The sequence below is a fragment of the Lolium rigidum genome, chromosome 5 (assembly GCF_022539505.1).
Source record: "Lolium rigidum isolate FL_2022 chromosome 5, APGP_CSIRO_Lrig_0.1, whole genome shotgun sequence".
Lineage (NCBI taxonomy): Eukaryota > Viridiplantae > Streptophyta > Magnoliopsida > Poales > Poaceae > Lolium > Lolium rigidum.
In genome coordinates, this window is record NC_061512.1 from 248,956,168 (window position 1) to 248,976,728 (window position 20,561).

A 20,561-nucleotide genomic window follows, 5' to 3' on the forward strand; every position below is an offset into this window, starting at 1 on the left:
AAAGCCGACACCTAAACACCTCAACGCAATATGGGAGATGTGAAAAAACTGGAGGTGCCGCTCCAACATACACGTCAGCCCTAGGATTGTGCATCGCTTGGCTGATATCAAGAACAAGACAACGCCAACTACAAGAACACACATTTTTTTCGATAAAGGGAATATATTAATATCAAAAGATACTAATTACACCCAGCCTCTGCAATAACGCCCCACCCTAATGGCAGTACGGATGCACACAGCCAAAAAAGAGTAAAAAAAACTAAGAAATAAAAGTCCCGCTACAGCCTTCTAGACCTAGCAACAGCAATACAACCACCACTGTGACAACACCTGAAGTACAGACTCTCCAAAAGCGACGCCTCCAAGAAGGAAACAGTGCACCAGCACCGTTGTCGCCCGAGATCGACATGGATGGTGAAGGAGCTCTTAGGGCTCCTTTGATTTGAAGGATAGGAAAAACATAGGAATAGGAAAGGTATAGGATTGGAATGACATGTCTACTTGAATCCTATAGGAAGATGAATTTTGTTTGATTGTAGCAAAGCAATTTTTCCATGAGGTATGAGCTAATGTTTTTTTTCTATAGGAATTACACTACAAGATTTCTATAGGAATTTTTCCTATAGGCTATGTTCCTATGAATCAAACAACATGTATAGGAAATTTTCCCGTAGAAACCAAATCCTACACAATTCCTATGCAAATCCTTTGAATCAAATGAGCCCTTAAGTCCTAAAGGATGCCTCAAGGAAGGGAAGGGAGCGTCATTCGAGAGTTGACCAGTTTAAGCCAGAGAGTTGACCAGTTTATAAGGAAACCAATATTTTGGGATAAGCACCATCCGAAGCTAGATGCCGGCAAATTTCTCATCTCTCTGAAAAAAATATGTTGAGCAGTTGCTCTCCTCACGACACCACCTAGTCTATTTTTTGTACACGCACGATGATAGTCACGACAGACATCCCTGCGTTTGCATAAATCCAAGGCCAAGTTTATAAATCCATGCTGCTACTGACAGGCCAACCGAAGAAACTAGCGCCAGGAAACGACTAATCACCTGGTTGTTTCTTCTGCCTCCCGCTCCTCATCGCCAGAAGTTTCCAGCTGTTCTGTACTTCTGTTGCTCAGCTAGCTCCTCGAACAAGTGACATGTGATGGCTGAAAACTACTCGAGGCTACGTGAAGGGACACCCACACGCTGACACTTAGCAGTGACACGTCTGAATCAGAGAAGCAGCGGCTAGCTAGCCAAACCAGGTCCAGCCCAGCTTGTTTGTCCGAACGATCCTGGGCGGCTGGATTGATTGTCACCTGCTAAAACATTAGTTAATGCTGACAGCTGCGTATCATTTGCGAGACCGCTTAACTAGCCTTCTTATGGGTGATCTCGTTCCTCTTTAAGGCAGAGACAAGTTGTGCTTGCCAGCAGATTAACAATGACAGGTGCTTAATTTGTGGCAAAGGGACGTGCGGTACGCTAGCTGCTCAGTGCTCATCATGCATGCATGGTGCATGAACATCTTTTTCGTGTGCTTCTATAGTTGGCTGAAACTTGCAAGCGTATGCATAGTTTTCAACAAGGGTTTTGTGTATGGAGGCTATTCAATTCTAGAGGTTATTTTATTTCTCTGTAAGCATGTGACTTCGCTGTTAGCTTGCTTAATTTTTTTGCTGATATATGTAGCGTTATCAGGTGCCATGCAAGCAAGGTTTTGGGTACCAGTTTGAGAAAAATCTCGGAGGGACTGAGATTTCCGGTAATAACCATGGTTACCGCTTAAAAATAAATGAGTTGTGGCATGGGGTTGTAGTGGAAATGGAACACGTACTATTCAGGTTGAACTAACCAATCAACCTAAATTCAAACCAAATTTAGATAGACTAAGATACTTTAGCCGATAAGTTCATTTATCGAAGGGGGTTGAGAATTCCGGTTACCGGCTGGTAATTAACCGCGGTATTTCACCTGGTAACCAAATCCCTGCTTGCAAGTGACCTTAACTACCCTTTTTCACGTGACCGTCTCCAAAAGTTGTTCTCCTTTATAAATCCTCATATCACTGAATAATTTTTTTTCTAGGGATTTTTTTGATAAAATGGATAAATAATAAAGCATAATGGGGATGTGAAAAGGGAAGAAGATAGTTAATTAGTTGTGTGACTTAGCGAATCTGTGCTTGCCAACAGATTAACAATGACAGGTGCTCAGTTTATGGCAGAGGTACGCTACGGCTCATCCTGCATGTATCTTTTTCATGTGCTTCTGTAGTTGATTGAAACTTGCAAGCATATGTATAATTTTTTACAAGGGTTTTGTGTATGGAGGCTATTCAATCCTAGTTGTTACTTATCTCTATTTATTCGCTCTTTAATCGCGCCTGTACAAGCCTGCATAAACTTCTATGTTAGCTTGCTTAATTTATTTGCTGATATATGTAGCATTATCAGGTGACTTGCAAGTGACCTTAAGCCACCTTCTTGGCCGGCCGTGCTGTCTCCAAAAACTAGTTTATTTTATAAACCCCCCATATCACTGAATAATTTCGTTGATAGGGTTGTTTTTTGATAAAATGGACAAATAACGATCGAGGAATAATGGGGGTGTGAAAAGGGAAGAAGACAGTTAGGTGAGTGGCCTATGCATTCTGTGCGCTTGTGCAACCGACAGACCAAATGGTGCATTTCCAACTTTTTTAGGGAAGAGACATGAAAACTTGTTTCTTACCAGAGAGCGATCTCCCTTTTCCAAAAAGGTGGCACAACACATGTGTACGAACATTATATATATAGAACTTGTTCGTTACACTAACAAAACTAGACTATAATTGGGAGTTCTAAAATAACACAGTTCATTCTGATTCGCCCATGTGCACAGCTGGCCAATCTATCAGCCTAATGAGGCGCGAGGACCGTCCAATTAGCGATTTTTTAACATGACAACACACACTGATTAGACATCATTTTGTATTTGGCACATCAGCTAGCTTCAGAAGAATCTTAAGAGAAAAACTAGGGGAAGCACGAGAAGAATCTGATGATCATCGAGGTTAATTTTGGCACACACTAGTCGGCGATCGCTAGATGAGCATATCTTAATCGACCGACCGGCGCTCGTAAAGCGCGGTCGCGACCACTGAATTATGGGCTCATCATCGATAAGCATATGTTCCCAGTAACAAAAGCAAAGGCAGGCAGACACAGTAAGTGCTAATCATGCCAGGAAAAAGCAGCTCGGCGCCATGATCGCAAGCTAGCTGCTAGCTAAAGCCTACGATGGATAGATTCTTGCTTCGTGCCTCGTTCTCGTATTTTCCTCTTTCCAACGATCGTCCCCTTGCGTCTTGTTCCTTTTTTTCACCGGGAAAGTTCATATCTCTGTGTTGCGTGTGCCAAACTGTCAATGATACTCCTACTATTTGTGGCTTGTTGGCATGTTTTAATTTTGACAGCATGTTTCCATGTTACCGATCGAGATCTCTATAAAAAAGATAAGTCACCGATCTCGTAAACGCAGTCACTGCGGTGTGCGAAACATGGACGGTTTGTTAATCCATGGATCTTGATCGGTCAACAAGTTGACCCGGAGAAAGTGCAGAGTGCACGCAGATTTACTTGCATGGTAATGGTAGTAGAAAAGAAAGCACACGAGATGGATCAGATCAGAGAACATTACTCTGTGTCCATGCATGTCAGGAACACTAGCATCATCATCATTTCATCACCTGTTAAAAAAGTATCAGGACCCTACTGGCCTACTAAGTACTACCTCCGTTTCAAGGAATAAGGCGCACGCGTATTCCAAGACGAATTTTACCATAAAATTTGAGCAATAAAATCTTGATTATATTATATATAATTATTACCGTTGGATTCGTATTGAAAAGAACTTTTTAATGGTACTAATTTCATACAAACTATTTTTATCTATTTAAAGTAATTCTTGGTCAAACAAAAAGCTCGTAAAACGAGGACGCCTTATTTATTGAAACGGAGGTAGTACTACAGTACTAACTAACTGTCATCTTTTTCGTGTGATCCTTGAAGCTTGTAATTAATTGCAACGAGCAGCTATAGTGACTTGTCAAAGTACGGGGTGTCCGGTACTACTTGTACCAGCAACACGACAGTAAACCCTAAAGCGCTCATCGATCCAATTATACGTGCAGCCGGCGGGACTCTTTGTTTCGTTGGGTCTTCCTTCGGTGGAGGAACTGCACCGATAAGGCTTAACATCAGCCCACGGCATCCTGCAGAATATGTGCTAAAACACACAAGATGTCCAGTCAATAGATGGGAAGATCTAGGATCAACGAGACATACCGATGAGTCACGGTCATCTCCCCAATCTGAAGATGAAGAGTGTGTGTCTCCGGCCTCGAGCGGTCAACAAGCGTGGTGATCGCAGTAGGGTTCAGGTTCAGCATCGACCGACTCACAAGTTGGATGCACGTGAGGAGTGATTGCGCCTCGATGAAGTCGGTGTATCGCTTGTCTTATGGAAACTATACAAATGAGGTCTCGTGGGGCCTATTAGGCGAAGGGGTGACAATTTCTGAAAAAATACAACTTAACAACTTCCATGTCCATGTCAACTAAAATATGAATAAACATGTCAATTTGTATTACCTTAGAAAACTCTGAAATGTAGCGCGCACGGTGTTCTCCATCATAGTGTGGGTGGAGAATTGACATCTACGTATTTCAATACAACCAACTAATATAAGATGGTATTGCACATCCAACAAAAATAAAGTGCAATTTGTAGTGTCCACATCATACAAATAGAGGGGTTGGCAACTTGGCATGTATACACCAAATAGTTGCTATGAGATGACATACATATACCGGATTAGTTTGCATACACCAAATATTGTACTCTCATATCTCCACAAAAAATTGCTATATCATCGCACATGATAGGTCTAGTTTTGGGGAAGATTTATACAAAGGTCCAGAGCAAAATTATGTGCCAATTCTAAGTCCTCATTTAGCTAGCTGCTGGCTAAATAAAGCCTACGGTAGATTCTTGCTTCGTGCCTTTGCTCTTGTACAGTTGTACTTTCCTCTTTCCAGCGATGGACCTCCTTGCGTATTGTTCCTTTCCAACGGGGCAAGTATGTTTGTACTTCCGTAGCGCGCCGAAGTGTCAATGGTACTCCTACTTGCGGTTAGTTGGCACGTTTTAATCTTGGCAGCACGTTTCCATGTGCCCGAGATCTCTACAAAAAATGATCACTGATCTTGCAAACGGTGTGATTGTGCAAATGTGTGAATATAGATTGTTAGTTGATCCATGCATCTGGGTCGGTCAACAAGTTGACCCGGAGAAAGTGCCGAACATGCACGCAGTTTTACTTGCATGCACGGTAAAGAAAGGGCACTCAAGGTGGGTCAGATCGACCACAGAACATTGAAATCCTTTCTTAAAGAAAACAGAGTTTCAGAGTGTCAGGAACCCTTGATTAACCGCCATCTTTTTCGTGCGATCAGTCTTTTGCAGCTGGTAGTTAAGTGCACGAGCAGCTGTAATGATTTTCAGTCAAAGTACGGTGTCCGGTACAAGTTGTACCGGCAGCACGGCAGTACCACTGAGCTAGATCGATCCGTAACTGTAAGATAGTCGCGGCCCATTTATATATCGGCGGCGAGTAATCAGTCAATCATGGAGCCGTGATGAGAAGCTTGTAAGGAGTAACTTGGTTGCGCGTAGTACTGCTGCTGACTTTGTTAGTTTGGGTACGGTCCGTCCCCTTTTGACAACTCGTGTTTTAGTCCTTGGCGAGATGGACGGATCACGCGAGTTCTTAATCTGCAACTAACCAACTCTGCAGCACGCGAGCAGCTGAATATTTTTGGACCGTATTTGTACAGTACGTAGGAGGCGAATTTTTTTTAAATAATACACTTTTTATTATTTAATCCAGAAATAATATTCGTTTTCAGCAATTTTCATAAATAATACACCGTCGGGGTTACTGAACCCGAAACGGAGGAATCGGGGTGCACGAGCCCGATGCGGAGGGAATCTGGCGGACACAGCCAAATTTCGGGTTCAGCGTGCCCGAACGGCGCCTGTCGGCCACGCGCGGCCGATGTCGGGCTGTCTCCCGGCCAGGAGCAGGCCGTGTCGGGACAGCCATCCCGAGGACCCCGATTCGGGGAAGGTGACCCCGAAATTGGGCGCATTAAAATCGCCCGCGCCGCGCCGCTCGGTCGACGCGCCGGGCCGAGCCGCTTCTTCCTCCTCCAGCCTCGAGTTCATCAGCTCTCTCTCACTTTTGCTCTCAGCCCAGCAGCGTTTTCTCTCATTTCCGAGCGATTTATCCAGCCATTTGTTGTAGTTTGACCACCAAATGCGGTAGAATCAGCTGATCTATATATGGGTTAGTTTTTGAGGCGTTTTGGTGGAGGTGGTGTTGGTGGTGGTGGAGGTGGTGGTGGTGGTGGAGCTGGTGGTGGTGGTGGTGGAGCTTGTGGTGGTGGTGCCGTCTGCGTGGTGGTGGAGCTTGCCGCGGGTGGAGAAGCCGAGCTGCCGACGGAGGTGTTTGGCACGCTTCAAGGGTAAACCCTAATTCCCGGTATTAGATGGTGTAATCATAATGCATGTTGCGTTCGTTAGCTTCGCACATTAGTTAGTGTAATATGTACCGGTAGATAGTATTTATTTAGGACTGCAGGTGCTAGATTTTTATTTATTTTAGAGTGTAGGTGCTAGATTTTTTTGACGAGTCCGTAATTTGTATAGGTGAGCAGATATGTCGGATAGAGTAAAATTCGTTGTTTACTTCGGTCATGGCACGGTCCGAACAACTCCGATGGGAGCTGATCCGAGCGAGTTTCGGTGTGAGGATTTGCATCCGACAAACCCAAAAACATGGCGAGTTAGTCGCTTGAAGGAGTGGTTGACCGTGAATTTCGGGCTTAATCCCGAAGCATACACCGTTGGTGTGCATGCTTTGTGGAGCAGCTCCAGTACCCGCATTTTCCGGCGGTTGAAGCCGATTGAGCGGACCTCTCGGTGGGTGCACCGGTTGGAAGCGTGCGAGCGCAGGGGAACTCACCCCATCGCCTTAATGCTTCCCGAGGCGAAGGTGGTGAATTTCCAAGAAGGCGAGGGTGCGTTCCATCCAGGCCGAGAGCAGATCAAAGTTCGATGCTCGGCGGCGGCAGCTTCCAATCCGGGCGGAGTAGCCATGCGAGCAGGTGGTCATGACGATACCGTTGAGCTTGAAAGCGTGGACGAAGAAGAAGAACAGATGCGTAACATGATGGACGAGGAAGACGAGGATGGAGTGGACAATGAGGTTGACTCAGATGAATCCGGTGGATCCGATACTTCAGATGATAACGAAGAGGCGGATCCGATCCCCTCTTCTTGGAACCATGATTTGTCGGAGGCAATGATAGTCGATGATCGGCACGATTCGCACTGGGAGTACAGCATGAACACCATCTCGGTTGGTGCTAGATATGCCGACAAGAGACATCTCGCAGGAAGCAATCACTCGATGGGCAATGAACACGCAAAGGGTATTCGAACCACCGTTTCAAGTCGAAATTCTTGACGATGGTCTCAGCAGCGATGCTAGATGTCCATCAAGGGTGCATGGGTACTGTCCGAAGTATGACACAACATGGGTGGTGAGCGACTTCGTGCCGCACACATGTGTCCGTAAGAGTATGTTGAAGGATCACCGAAACCTTACATCCACTCTTATTGCTCGCCTGTTCTACAAGGAGATTGTAGAGAATACGAGCAATGGGGGTTAAAGCCATCCAGAATAGAGTTCACCTTCAATATAAGTATGTAATTGAATATGGCAAGGCATGGAGGGCTAAACAGACGGCACTGGAGAACAGATTCGGGACCTTCTATGATGCTTATGACGGTGTCGTCCGTCTCCTCGCACACATTGAAGGACCGGAATCCGGGCACCCATGTGGACATACAAGACTTTGTGATACCGAGTTCCCTAATGTCGTGGTTCCGCAGAGGGTGTTTTTCGCATTCAAGCATATGCATCGAGGCTTTCATGCACTCGTCGTCCGGTGATGTGTGTAGATGGAACTTTTCTAACTCGGGAGGTACAAGGGACAGATTCCGACGAGCAATTGGAGTGGATGGCAACAATCGATGTGTGCCTCTCGCATTTGCATTTGTTGAGAGCGAGAACACCGCTAGCTGGTTATGGTTCTTCGGTGCAGTTAAAAAAATCGATAGTGAAAGATCGCGAAAATGTGTGCGTGCTACATGACAGGCATGCAGGTATACTTGCGGCTATCAAGACTCGGTAGAAGCCGGACTCGATGAAGAGACGCCATGGCAGGATATGCGAGTAGGTGGTGCATGCGCCACCCGGGGGCCAATTTCTTCTCGCAGCTTTAGGAGCAAGGGTCTTATGAATCGTTCAAGAAGTTGTGCAAGCAGAATCAAGCATGCAAGTACACTTTTCTCCGCGGCAAGCTGGATGAGTTCACTAAGGACCATGTGCGGCACAGAGTTAGCCGCCCGAGCTGCATTAGTAGCAGCTCATGCAGCAGCTGTGGCACAGGGTACACAGAGTTCCGAGTAGGCCCCGAGCCGGATCCTATTGGGCTATGTGACCTGCCCGGATTTGACCCACCCAATACTAGAAGGAGGCCTGGACGACGGATTAAAAATTTTGCGAGTGGATAGAGCACGAGCCATTAGAAAGGTGGTCTTTGCTGCATGACACACATGGAGCTAGGTATGGTGTGATGACTACCAACCTAGCTGAGTCATACAACTTCGTGCTTAGGGGAAATAGGGCATTGCCGCCGACGTACCCTTGTGGAGGGTATTTTATATGGCACTATGAATTATTTCAAAGAGAGACGGGAGTTGGCTTTGAAGCATATGCTTGAAAATCCAAACACTCCTTACTCGTAAGGCCATTATGGAATATATGGATGTCAAGATGGAGAAGGGTATGTCACACACTCGTTCCGGCCATCGGTAATCAGGAAAGGAGGTTTGAGGTGCGCTTACCAACCGACAAGTTTGGTTGTGTGAATGCGGTGAGAACACATGAGGTCAGAATTGGAAATGAAGAATGGCCATCGTGTGATTGCACATGCAACAAACCGAGGTTGCTTCACCTTCCATGCTCCCATGTGCTGGCAGCTACCAGGCAACTAGGGCTGGACTCAATCTCTTTCGTCTCTCCATATTACGCGAAAGAGGCTGTGCTGCACACCTGGACCGGCGAGATGGTCGGATACAGAGTTGTGGGAAATTTTACTACGGTGATACCAAATGAAAGACGGTACATCCCTGACCCAAGATCATTTGTATGCACCATGTATGAGTACTATTTGTATGCACCATGTATGACTACTATTTGTATGCACCATGTATGACTACTATTTGTATGCGCCATGTATGACTACTATTTGTGTTCAACAAACATTTCAAATTCAACAAACATTTCAAATTCAACATGAACTGATAATTAAGATACAACTTACCACTACAACATACCTCTCTTCTAACAAATTAAACGGTACAACATACTGCAAGATCCATGAGCCTACCGATAACTAGAACACTAAGAACGCAAGCACACCCTTTCCCTTGCCCTTCGATGCTGCAGCTTTCGTGGCCTTGATGCTAGGCTCGAAGTCGTCGTCCGAGTCGACGACCGGCGGTGCAGCACTCTTGCCCTTCGAGGACTTGTCACTCTTGCCCTTCGACGATGCAGCCTTCTTCGCCTTCGTGCTAGGCTCGAAGTCGTCGTCCGAGTCGACGACCGGTGGTGCAGCACTCTTCCCCTTCGAGGACTTGGCACTCTTGCCCTTCGACGATGCAGCTTTCTTCGCCTTGCTGCTAGGCTCAAAGATATCATCGTCGTCCTCACTCTCAACCGTCCACAGCCATGGAAAGTTGTAATCTCTTTCCCTATCTCGTTCATTCTTCCAAGTTAGTGACTTCCACTTCTCATTCAACCTGATAAGCTCACACCTTATCTCCCGTGGGCTGCGAGCAGGCATCTTCTTCAATGGCCACCCATAAGAATATTTCTCAAACTCCCTACCCACCTTACGGAGCAAGGCGTCGTCGCCGATGAACTCCTCAAATGTGTCTACCTTACTCTCCCTCATCACTTTGCGGGCCTCGTCTAGAAGAGGTTTGGCCATGGATTCGGTGAAAAGATGGGGGGATTCTTATATGGGGGATCCATCTTGCTCGGAGAATACACTCGAAACGAAGGAAACAACGGGGGTTTTTATAGGCTAGAAGGGACGACTTTCGGCGGGAAAAGGTGAGCGGGAAAACCGGCGGGAGATTAGGGCGGGAGTAAAAGGCGGAAAAAAGTGAGCGGGAAAAATTGGCGGGAGATTACGACGGGGGTAAAAGGCGGGAAAAAACTGAGCGGGAAAAATTAGGCGGGATACAATATTACTAAAACAGAAATGAAGATACATTGCAGCTGAAATAAAAATAGCATTTATCACTACAACGGAATTTAAGATACAACGACACTACAACGGAATTTAAGATACAACCGAAATTAAGATACATAGCCAATACGACACATCACTCTACTTTCCCCGCGTCCACCGTGGCCATTTTCCGGACTTGTCGCCGCGTTCTTCCGCCGCTTGCGCCTCGGCAGCTCTTTCCCTTAGTCTCTTTCTCTCCGCTTCACGAGCCTCCCTGCGCACCTCTTCCTCTCGCAAACCTACGTGCAGCCTCATCATCCATCCTCTTCCGATTCACCTCGCGATTACGAGCTTGTTCCGCCCCTAAGTTTCCGTATCCGCCTCTCCCGCTCCGCTTTTTCATTAGCACGAACCTTTTCCCAACGCTCCTCCTCAAAGAACGTTGCCCACGCACGCCGGTGTTTCTCCTCAACCTCCGACGCGCCCAATCCGGCTGCTCCGTGTCTATCCGAGTGAAACCATTTGCATAGGGGCGGGGAGATCTGCAGCACAAACAATAACATTAAATCACATTCATAAATAAATTAATGCCAACATAAAATTATGTCCAAACATACCGGCGGCCTGGTGGACGACGAAGCTGAACTACGGGGTGGATCATGCTCATAGCTCGCACACATGAAAAATTTCATGCCGAACCAGTCGGAGAAATCCTCCACCTCGCTTAACCTTAGCAACACGGCCGCACCAACAACGCTCCGCAGTCACACCGGGGGCAAACTTGCAGCCTTCGCCTTCGCCGGCCTAAAGTCCTGGTCGAGCAAGGCACACTCATGATGGCTAAGGGTGAGCAAACGGGATAAAATAGAGATACAAGAACTTGTGCAATCCGGAGTAGCGATGCCCGCTTTTATAGGCAAAAATTCGACGAGTGTGGCGGGAAAATATAGCGGGAGATAGTGGCGGGAGATGATGGCGGGAAGGAGCGGCGGGAAGAAGTGGCGGGAAGGGTGGCGGCAAAGGCGGGAGGGAAACACGGCGGTGCGAACGCGAAAAGGCGGGAAAAATTCTTGCAAAAAATCGGGTTCAACAAACCCGATTTAGCAAAGTCGGGTTCAACTTGCCCGATTTTTAGAAATCGGGTTCACCCGCCCCGATTACTTATTTGTTGTTTTTCTTTTTTCGTCACGGCGCAGAAGAATGTTCTTATCGGGTTTCTCAACCCCGATATTACAACTTCGGGTTCGTCTAACCCGATTTTCCAATTTCGGGTTCAACCACCCCGACGGTGTATTATTTCTGAAATTTGCTAAAAACGGCTATTATTCCTGGAATTAATATTAAAAAATGTATTATTTAAAAAAAATTCGCACGTAGGAGTAGGTCGTTACGAGGAGGCCGGTATCGATCCGTTTGCAGCCGAGGAAGATAGTAAGTCAGCATGCAGCCAAAGTCTAGACTATAGTGCAGACAGACAGACGTGGAAATCGCAACCGATTTCTAATTTGTCCCATTGCAATTTGCTTTGCCTGGGTGTGGACGAAGGGAGTGCGTCCGTCCGCGGATGGATGCATATGCAATCAATCGATTTGGAGGAGTCAAGTGACGATCAAGTGGTCGCCGTCGCCGTCGACGTCGACGTTTGGAGGCCCCGCGCGCGCGTACGTACGTAGCGCATGGCCGGCGGTGTCGTACGTGGTCACGAGCTGGAAGAATGATGCATGAGCAGGCAGAGGCAACAAACCCGTGTGCTCTAGGCTGCTAGCCGCTTGCGACCTGCGTGCGTGCAAGGTGCAAACCCGTGTGCCGGCATGCAGCATTACCTAATCCTGTGTAACCTTGTGTTCTATGCTACCAGTCGTTTTATTAGTCCGTTTCGGCAAGGACTGCGCTGCACGTCCGCATGCACGCGCGCACGTGTGTGGCGAGCGACACAATGCAAGTTACCGTTACGGGAGACGGGTGATTATTCTACGATAATACTGTATGAAAATCTCGTCGTCGTCTGCGTCGCCTGGGGCCGGCGATCCACTCCACTGCCACGATCCATACAAGGAGGTCAGCTCTAGCTCGCGGTGCGGACGTGGGTGGGTGCCCCGTCGCCGGCGTGCGGTTCGGGCGCGCCGCCGCCGGAGTCCAGAGGGAAGTTGCACGGTCGCTGTCGGACCACGGTAGCCGCGCGCAGACAGACGACGTGGGCGTGCGAGTCGCCGGCACGTGTACTGTGCTGTCGGTGAACGCTTCACAGCTCCTCTATCTATGACAGGCAGGTCCCTTTACTGCGCGCGTACAGAAGCGGCTATTTCGCTGATCTATTTTGGCCGGCTCGTTGGTGTGTGGTGTCACGATGATGGCCCCGATGACACCATTGGCCCCGACGGCGTTGAGGTGGAGCCCGCCTCCACCTGCACTTTTCTCCCATCCATCTCCACACACCGCGTGGGAAAAAGTCAAAAAGTGTTTGCTTATCACCGCCGGATTGCCGGTCAACGTAAAATGAGCTCTATGTTCTCTGAACTCGCGGAGCATGTCGCTCTTGCACTGCTCGACAGCTCCAGTGATCACACAATTCACACTACTCTTTTTTTCTCCCATACGGAGCATACCTCCCGGTTCCACTATCAAAGAACAACCATTCGTTTTATACAGCAAAACAAAAGAAAAAAAAAACGAAAAAAAGAATGCAGCACATAAAACTTTAGGCGGCAACAACAGATTCGAACCAGACCCCAGTTAACCACGAAACCATCTAAACAGCGTCAAACTTAAAACAATAACTCTCATACATCAACCTTCCAACAACAAGTTTTACCTTTTTCGCAACAAAAAAACAACCAAGTTTTAACTGCTCACTCCCTCCAGAAGAAACCAACATGAAATGAACAGATATTGTTTCACCTATTCACTCGCCGGATTTGCAGTCTTCACCGCACTACAGCTCGACATTGTTCATAGTATCTTTTGTTGCAATAGCATTGCGCCAAATTTAACCTTAGCCAGATTATATGTTCGGGGGTATTTTAGCCTTCTAGAGAAATTTAAAAATCCTTTCTCTCATGTGCACATGCAACTTATTGTACAAGGATTTGACTGTAAAATTACCATATTTTGTCAAGTTCCAGATAGGTTTATCCTTGTCCATACCAAATGGACAGTTAAATCTTTGTCAATAATTTGTCACGGACGTGGCTGCTGTTGTTGTTAATTTACCCATCTTCTAAAAGTAAAATTCCAATTCATATTATAAGGAGCTGAAATAGTGAAGTTTTGTTCATTGCAAGTCTCATAAAGAATTGGATGGACATTCTTAAAAGGAGAAGATCAGCACCATTGCACCAAGCATCATCCCAGAAACTAGTCGACTTCCCAATCCCTACCCTCATATCTATTATTTGTAAATCTAAACAAAGACATATAACAATTGTAAATCCCATTGAGAGATGGATCAATCACAACATTTCTACCAACTAAAGACATGGGCCCACCTTGTCAGCCAACCAAATGCTTCAAACTTCTTTCTTCAATAAAATTCATGTCTCAAACCCTAATTCTTGGCACCCAGGAGCATATGATCCATGTTTTTGAAATGTCTTTTAAGCGTATTCTGAAATGTCAAAAAATTATGAACAAAAATTGACGTGTACATCTCGACATCATGTGTGCTTAGAAAGTCTTTTCGCAGAAAACTGATATTTTATGTGTCATGTGCAAAAAAAGACAAATCAGTTTCTTAAAGAAAGCTTTTCAAGAGACATTTCTTTGTCTTTTTTACACAAGATATAAAAAAATCATTTTTCTGCGGAACTTGGCGTGCACACATATAATGTCGACATATACATGCCAATTTTTCTTTTTAGATTTTTTTATATTTTAAGATGTTTTTTCTATGTAGCAGGAGCATATGGTCCCATGTTCAAAAGCGGATTTCCGAGTAATCACACCATAGTTAATTCTAGAAAGGTCTAACATACCTGAGTGAAAATTTCGACAAGAATGATTAAATCCATTTTAATGACATCTCAACAGTATTGAGAGAACACAGCGTGTACTCCATCAGGACCCGCTGCATTATTTTTTTAACATCTATTTTCTAATTATATATATATATTATACTAAAAGCAAAATAAGGATGTTTTTGGAGGCACCAGATTAATCCACATATGCAAAATAAATATTAACTGATGATTGAAATCTTAACGGTTGATAAGTGAATAGTTCTCTTCTTCAAGCAAAAGTAGTGCAATGTCCCTTAATTATTGAAACAAAAAATATTATAGATATATATACCGTACAAGTGATATTTTTCTTACCTTAATATTTGTATTGGATACAAAACTTTATTATTGTGGTATGAGTGTCTATGAAAACTAATTCTTATTTCTCAAACACTTTGCATACAAGAAAGATGATGCCCTCGTACCAGTGTGCTATTTTGAAAAGAAAGCAGAACTAATTAAAATTTCATCAGAAGGTCTACATAGCTCCAGATTATCCAGATCTGAAAGTTTTCCCCCATCCAAGATCCAACCAAAGAACACTTTCACACTATTGGCTCCTTTGACCAAGTCAACCTACACCCGACGCCGTGTCCGTACGCCCCGTACTACCCTATTCTACTCTTCTTTGCTAGCACCGCCGCTAGGCTCGCCGACGGTGCGCTAGGCAGTGCATGATGAGCGACACCTGGTAGTTTCTTCCCGTTGGCAATCCCTTTGTCGACCCGCATGCAGCTTCGCCTCATTGGGGAACACCCTGCTCTTTCCAGATACTGCCCCAGGCAAGAGCTGTAAAATGTAAGTAGAATGGTGTCAGGTATCTCCAACGGGGTGACGTATTTCAGCGTCTGAACTATTCACGCGTGTTTATTTTTGTCGGTCGAAATAGTTGAAATCGACCGCGCGTCCGTTTGCGTCGGGTGGCTCCAGCGGCACGACGTATTTTTTCTAGAATTTCTATTTTTTATAACATGAAAACGTAATTTACACAGTTAAAGACATGAAAAAAAAACCTAAACGTGTGCGCCTACTGGTTCTCTTCGTCGTTGTTGATCACGACGAGCTTCGGTACCACCCACGGCCAGTTGGGAACCGGCAGAACGTACGCGGGGCGCGCCGACAGTGCTAGAGGTGCTGGAGGTAGAGGAGCTCAGGCATGTGGCTGTGGCGGAGGCGCCCAGGCCTATGGCGGAGGTGGAGGAGCCCAGGCCTATGGCGGAGGTGGAGGAGCCCAGGCCTGAGGTGGGCCCCCCACGGGTTGTACGGCGGAGGTGGAGGCGGCGGTGGTGTGACCGAGTCCTGTAGCGCTAGTCGTAGGGCTTCATCCTCCGATAGGCCCGGCGGTATGATGCCGGTGGCATACCGGGGCAGCGGCGGCTGCATAGGTCGGTCGTTCTCCGAGACGAGGATGCCGAGCCTCGCGATCTCGTCGTCTGTCATGTTGTCCGGGTACTCAAACTCCCAGCCCTTCGCCATGGCCAACTGCCATTCGTGAAAAATGCATGCGACGTAGTCGTTGCTGTCGTCCTTGGCCTCCTCGTTGTGGTACGCCACCGCCTCGTTGTAGTTGTCGTGGTCATGGTCGTCCTGCGCAGGCGTCGGCGCCTGCCGTCTTCGACGACGAGGCACCGGTGGACGGTCGAAGGGGAAATCCCTGTTGCCCAAGAAGCCCGCCCTCCTCGGATCCCTCTCGGACACGAGATACGTGCGCAAGCTGTCGGAGTCCATGTCATAGGCGGGATCGGCGCGGAGGTCCGGCGGTAGGTATCGCCTCCTTCGTCGGATCTCGGCGCTCATATCTGGCTCGCGCGCAGGCACGGGAGGGACGGACACCCGGCGGTAGCTGAGCCGCCAGGCATGTGCACGTCCCCCCAGGCCTCGCACGGCATCCAGTTCGCGTGCATCAGCCTCCCCACGCTGACAGGCAGCGGCACCCTGTTCGACCGCTCCTCCTTCTTGCTGCCGCTGCCGGACGCCTCGAAGTCGTTATTCTTCTTGCCCATGGTGCTGCGGCGGTGGTGGTGGGAGTGTAGGTGCGGGCGATGGAGGAACAATGCCGGTGGGCTTTTAAGGCTAGCCGCGCGTGGGAAACGATGCCATTGAAGGCGGCGCAGAAGCCCAGCCGGCGCCCGTCAGTGCGCACGCAGAAGAGGCAGCCGCAATATTGATGGCGAAGGCTACGGCGCAGACGCGGAAGCGTTGCCCTCGATACAGGCTCGCTGCCAGGCGGGTCCAGTAGAGACGCGAGTGGTCACTTGGTGCGTCTGCCGCGACGCATTGCAGGCGCAAATATGCGCCGGTTTTGCGTCGCTGCAGACGGTCCGGTCACTTTGCGTCAGCCGTTGGAGGTGATACCAGAGGCATTTTTCTGGCTCGGCGGACCCAAACAGAACTGAACCTCCTTTGCAGCAGGAGCTTTCAGCGCGCGCTGATACGTCGGCGGATCGTTGTCTGACGTAGTTACAGGTATGGAGTGCGCCGCGGTTCGTTGGCTGTCACTTCCGGGAATTATCAACACTTGCAGGCAAAGGCACAGTGCCGACTACTACCGAGGCTGTCAGCTCGCCGATGATCGCTACCACTCCAGGCAACACGTCAAGGCAAGGCAGAGAAAGGGGAAAGGAACAGAAAGAAGCTGTGGGCAGAAAGGGAGATCGATCGGGGGAAAGGAGGTTTGGTTGGTGGCCTGGTGCCAATCGCCGCGCCAACGAGTGGCAAGTTTGGCCCGGACGCGACGGTTGCTTGGCGGCGAAGCCCGTCTCGCCGCCGTGGCAGGCAGCCGGCGCCGCCTCCTTTCCGTTGCTATCCCGTCCCGTCGAAGCATTCGCCATGGCACGGCACGGCCGCAGGAAACAAACGCGCGCTCAAAAAGCAGAGGCTTCCACGCCACACCGCCTTCCTTCCCACACGCCCATGGCGATGGCGTGCTCGCTCGTCAGAGGCGTCACGGGGAAACAAACCGCTACCCGCCGCCGCCGACGAGCGCTGCCTACCCCCGATTTATTCGCCGTCGTCACGTACACGTTGGCGCTCCCGGGAAGGCACGCGCCGGCCGTCGCCTCCACCGACCGCCGGATGTTTTACTTGCCCTGTCGGTCTGTTAACTCGCACGCCTTCCTCTTTCCCAGTATAAATATTTCCGCTGCCGCCCTGTCCCTCTGAGTTGTATTGCCCTGCCATCTTTTTTTCCCTCTTTCCTTCCACTTCTTCCCTACCACCACCACCTCTCCTACCTCCTACCCTCCCACCTACCTCTCTGCCTTGCCTTGCCTTGCCCCTGATCCCTCCTGATTGATTCGCTTCCCCAATTCAGCCCAGGGGGCACCTGCGCCTGCACCTCCTCCCGCCCGGATCCGCCGCCATCAAATTCGCCTGTTTTCCTGCCGCGGCAGCAAGAATCATCAATCAACAAAAGGAGTGATTTTTGGCGCGGGACAGACAGAGTTTCCTTCCTAGCTCGTGGTTGCTTCTTGTTGCCTCGAGGACAAGCAGCTGGTCGATTCTTTGCGTGTGGCGGCGAGCACGTACCATGAGAAGAAGATGATGCGCGCCAAGCCCAGAGGTAGTACATTCTTGGACGCCATGAAGGACAGCTCTCCCTCTCCCACTACCCCGGCGGCGGTCGCGGCTGCGGCCAAGGAGGCCCTCAAGGAGGACGAGTGGGAGGTGCGGCCGGGCGGGATGCTGGTGCAGAAGCGCGGCCCGGACGCCGACGCCCCCGCCGCGCCCGTCCCCACCATCCGCGTCAAGGTCAAGCACAACGGCGTCACGCACGAGATCTACATCAGCGCCGAGGCTTCCTTCGGTAACAACGCAAATGCAACACGCCCGCCGGATTTCCCGTCGAGCTGTTTGCTGATTGACGGAGTTGGTGAACTGGTGCTGCTGCAGGTGAGCTCAAGAAGATGATGTCCGCCAAGACCGGCCTGCACCACGAGGACCAGAAGCTCGTGTATAAGGACAGGGAGCGCGACTCCAAGGCCTTCCTCGACATGGCCGGCGTCAAGGACAAATCCAAGATGGTGCTGCTCGAGGACCCCGACGCGCAGGCCAAGCGGCTACTCGAGCAGCGCCGCGCCGACAAGGCACACCGCGCCGCCAAGCACATATCCCGCGTCAGCCTCGACGTCGACAAGCTCGCAACCAAGGTACCGTACCGAGGACTCTGCTCGTGCCGTGCGCGCACTCCTGATCTTCCGCCGTCGAGTTGGGTGATTGATCGGATTTGCGCGGTTGCAGGTGTCGGCGCTGGAGGCCATCGTGGGCAAGGGCGGGCGGGTCGTGGAGGCGGACGTGGTGGCGCTCACCGAGGCGCTGATGACGGAGCTGGTCAAGCTGGACGCCATCGCCGCCGAGGGCGAGGTCAAGGCGCAGCGCCGAATGCAGGTCAGTACTCTGCACGCACACCCACGCCCAATTTAATTAATTTCCTCGCCGAAACCGTTGACGAACACATTAATTTCACGCGGGGGATCCGAACTGAATCCGATCCGACTCACTCTGAATCTTTGCGCGTTGCAGGAGAAGCGGGTGCAGAAGTACGTGGAGACGCTGGACGTCATCCGCGCCAAGAACGCGGCGGCGGCGAAGTCCAACGGCAACGGCAAGGTCGACCGGTCGCTGCACCTGCCGCCGCGGCCGCCGCCCGTGTCGCAGCGGCGGCAGTTCAACAAGCAGCAGCAGCCCGCCGCGCCGGCGGCCGGCAAGGCCGTGGCGCCCACGGCGAGCTGGGAGACGTTCGACCTGCTGTCGTCGATGCCGTCCACGTCGTCGGCCACGGCCACTACCACCATGGCGGCCGCGACGACCACCACCATCACCGCGCCCAAGAACGCCTCGCCGATCCCGCGGTTCGACTGGGAGCTCTTCTAGAGAGCCGGCCACCGCGCCTTGATCCCTTCCCTGTCCATCGATCCGGATCGATCATTTTAGTGGTGCGCATTGTTTCCTCCTGCTGCTGTTCATTCCCCCTTCCCTCCCATTTTACTTTTCTTCTTCAGAGTGTACATCAAAATCGACAGAAGACGAAAGACCCGTGACGAGCCTGTTCGTTCGTTCAGTCCAGTCCAGTGCAGTCCGTGCAGAAAATAAGTGGTGTTGGGTTATGCTGAAGAATTTTCCATGGCAAGATATATATATATATAAAAGATATAGCAATGTATATGTGATTGGTTGATTGATTCATACGTACTTACCTCTATGATTGCCTTGATTCCCCATTGCAACCGGTGATATAGCACATCATATTACTCGTACTACTAGCAATGTCTGTGTTAGATTAGATGATCGGAGTGAGATTTGGTGCCGTGGAATCATCGCGTGGTTGATTGATTGGGGCTGTGTCGTGCTGTGTGGGCGCGGCGGGGCACGAATTATTGTTGGCCATGCATCAGCGCGGGAGCGGGACAGAACCACTGAACCAGTTGGGTCCAGGCGAGGTGTGGTTTCGTGGCCTGGACGCGCTTGACACGCTCTCGTGCGGCTCCAGTAAAAATGGCTTAATCGTTGCGTTTGGTCGGCCAGATTAGAAGGTTCCGTTAGATTGGGTTTCTTTCTCAGCTGATTGATGTCCATTTTATCATCCCCGGATCTGATCAGCTAGATGAAGTGGATACGTTTTTTTTTTCCTGCATAGGTTAAATGCCGTAACATTTGTACTGCTGCTGCTACTACAGTTGCATGGTTCTTTCCGAATCTGTAGATTTAGTTAAGCTTGCTTAGCCAGGTTACGGTATGTTGCTGCTCCAGATTATTTTCCTCGTACGACTACAGCTGCTACATACACCAACACTAGATCTGAGATTGCAACTTACTAATTGACGCAGGTTACAGCAACCCTGTGAGATCCCGAATAAATGTGTATACCGCAAACGCTATTTGCATTAAACTGCAAACCTCTTCTACGGCATGACTTGGGTTCCGCCGGCGGTTGTACAACTACAACACGTATGAGTTTTGGGGGCTGGGTCCGTCGGAACCCGCGCCATACCGCAAAAGAGGTTTGAACATCGGTTTCAGCAGAACCCACACCACATCGCAGAGAAGGTTTCAACATCGGTTCCACCCGAATCCACGCCATATTCGTGATATCGAGTAAATCTTTACTACAGTATTATATTGGAGTTGAGGATGTTGTGTCACTTTGACATTAAACATTCA

The 20,561-nt window shown here is 49.1% G+C and overlaps 1 protein-coding gene across 1 annotated transcript; it reads left to right on the forward strand.

Moving 5' to 3' along the window:
• The first annotated feature begins 17,820 nt into the window (after positions 1-17,820).
• Positions 17,821-19,586, forward strand: LOC124654119 (BAG family molecular chaperone regulator 1-like). The gene is made up of 4 exons (XM_047193149.1): positions 17,821-18,207; positions 18,294-18,550; positions 18,642-18,788; positions 18,924-19,586. The coding sequence occupies exons 1-4, from the start codon at positions 17,943-17,945 to the stop codon at positions 19,272-19,274; spliced, it is 1,020 nt and encodes a 339-aa protein (XP_047049105.1). The 5' UTR covers positions 17,821-17,942; the 3' UTR covers positions 19,275-19,586.
• The last annotated feature ends 975 nt before the right edge of the window (positions 19,587-20,561 follow it).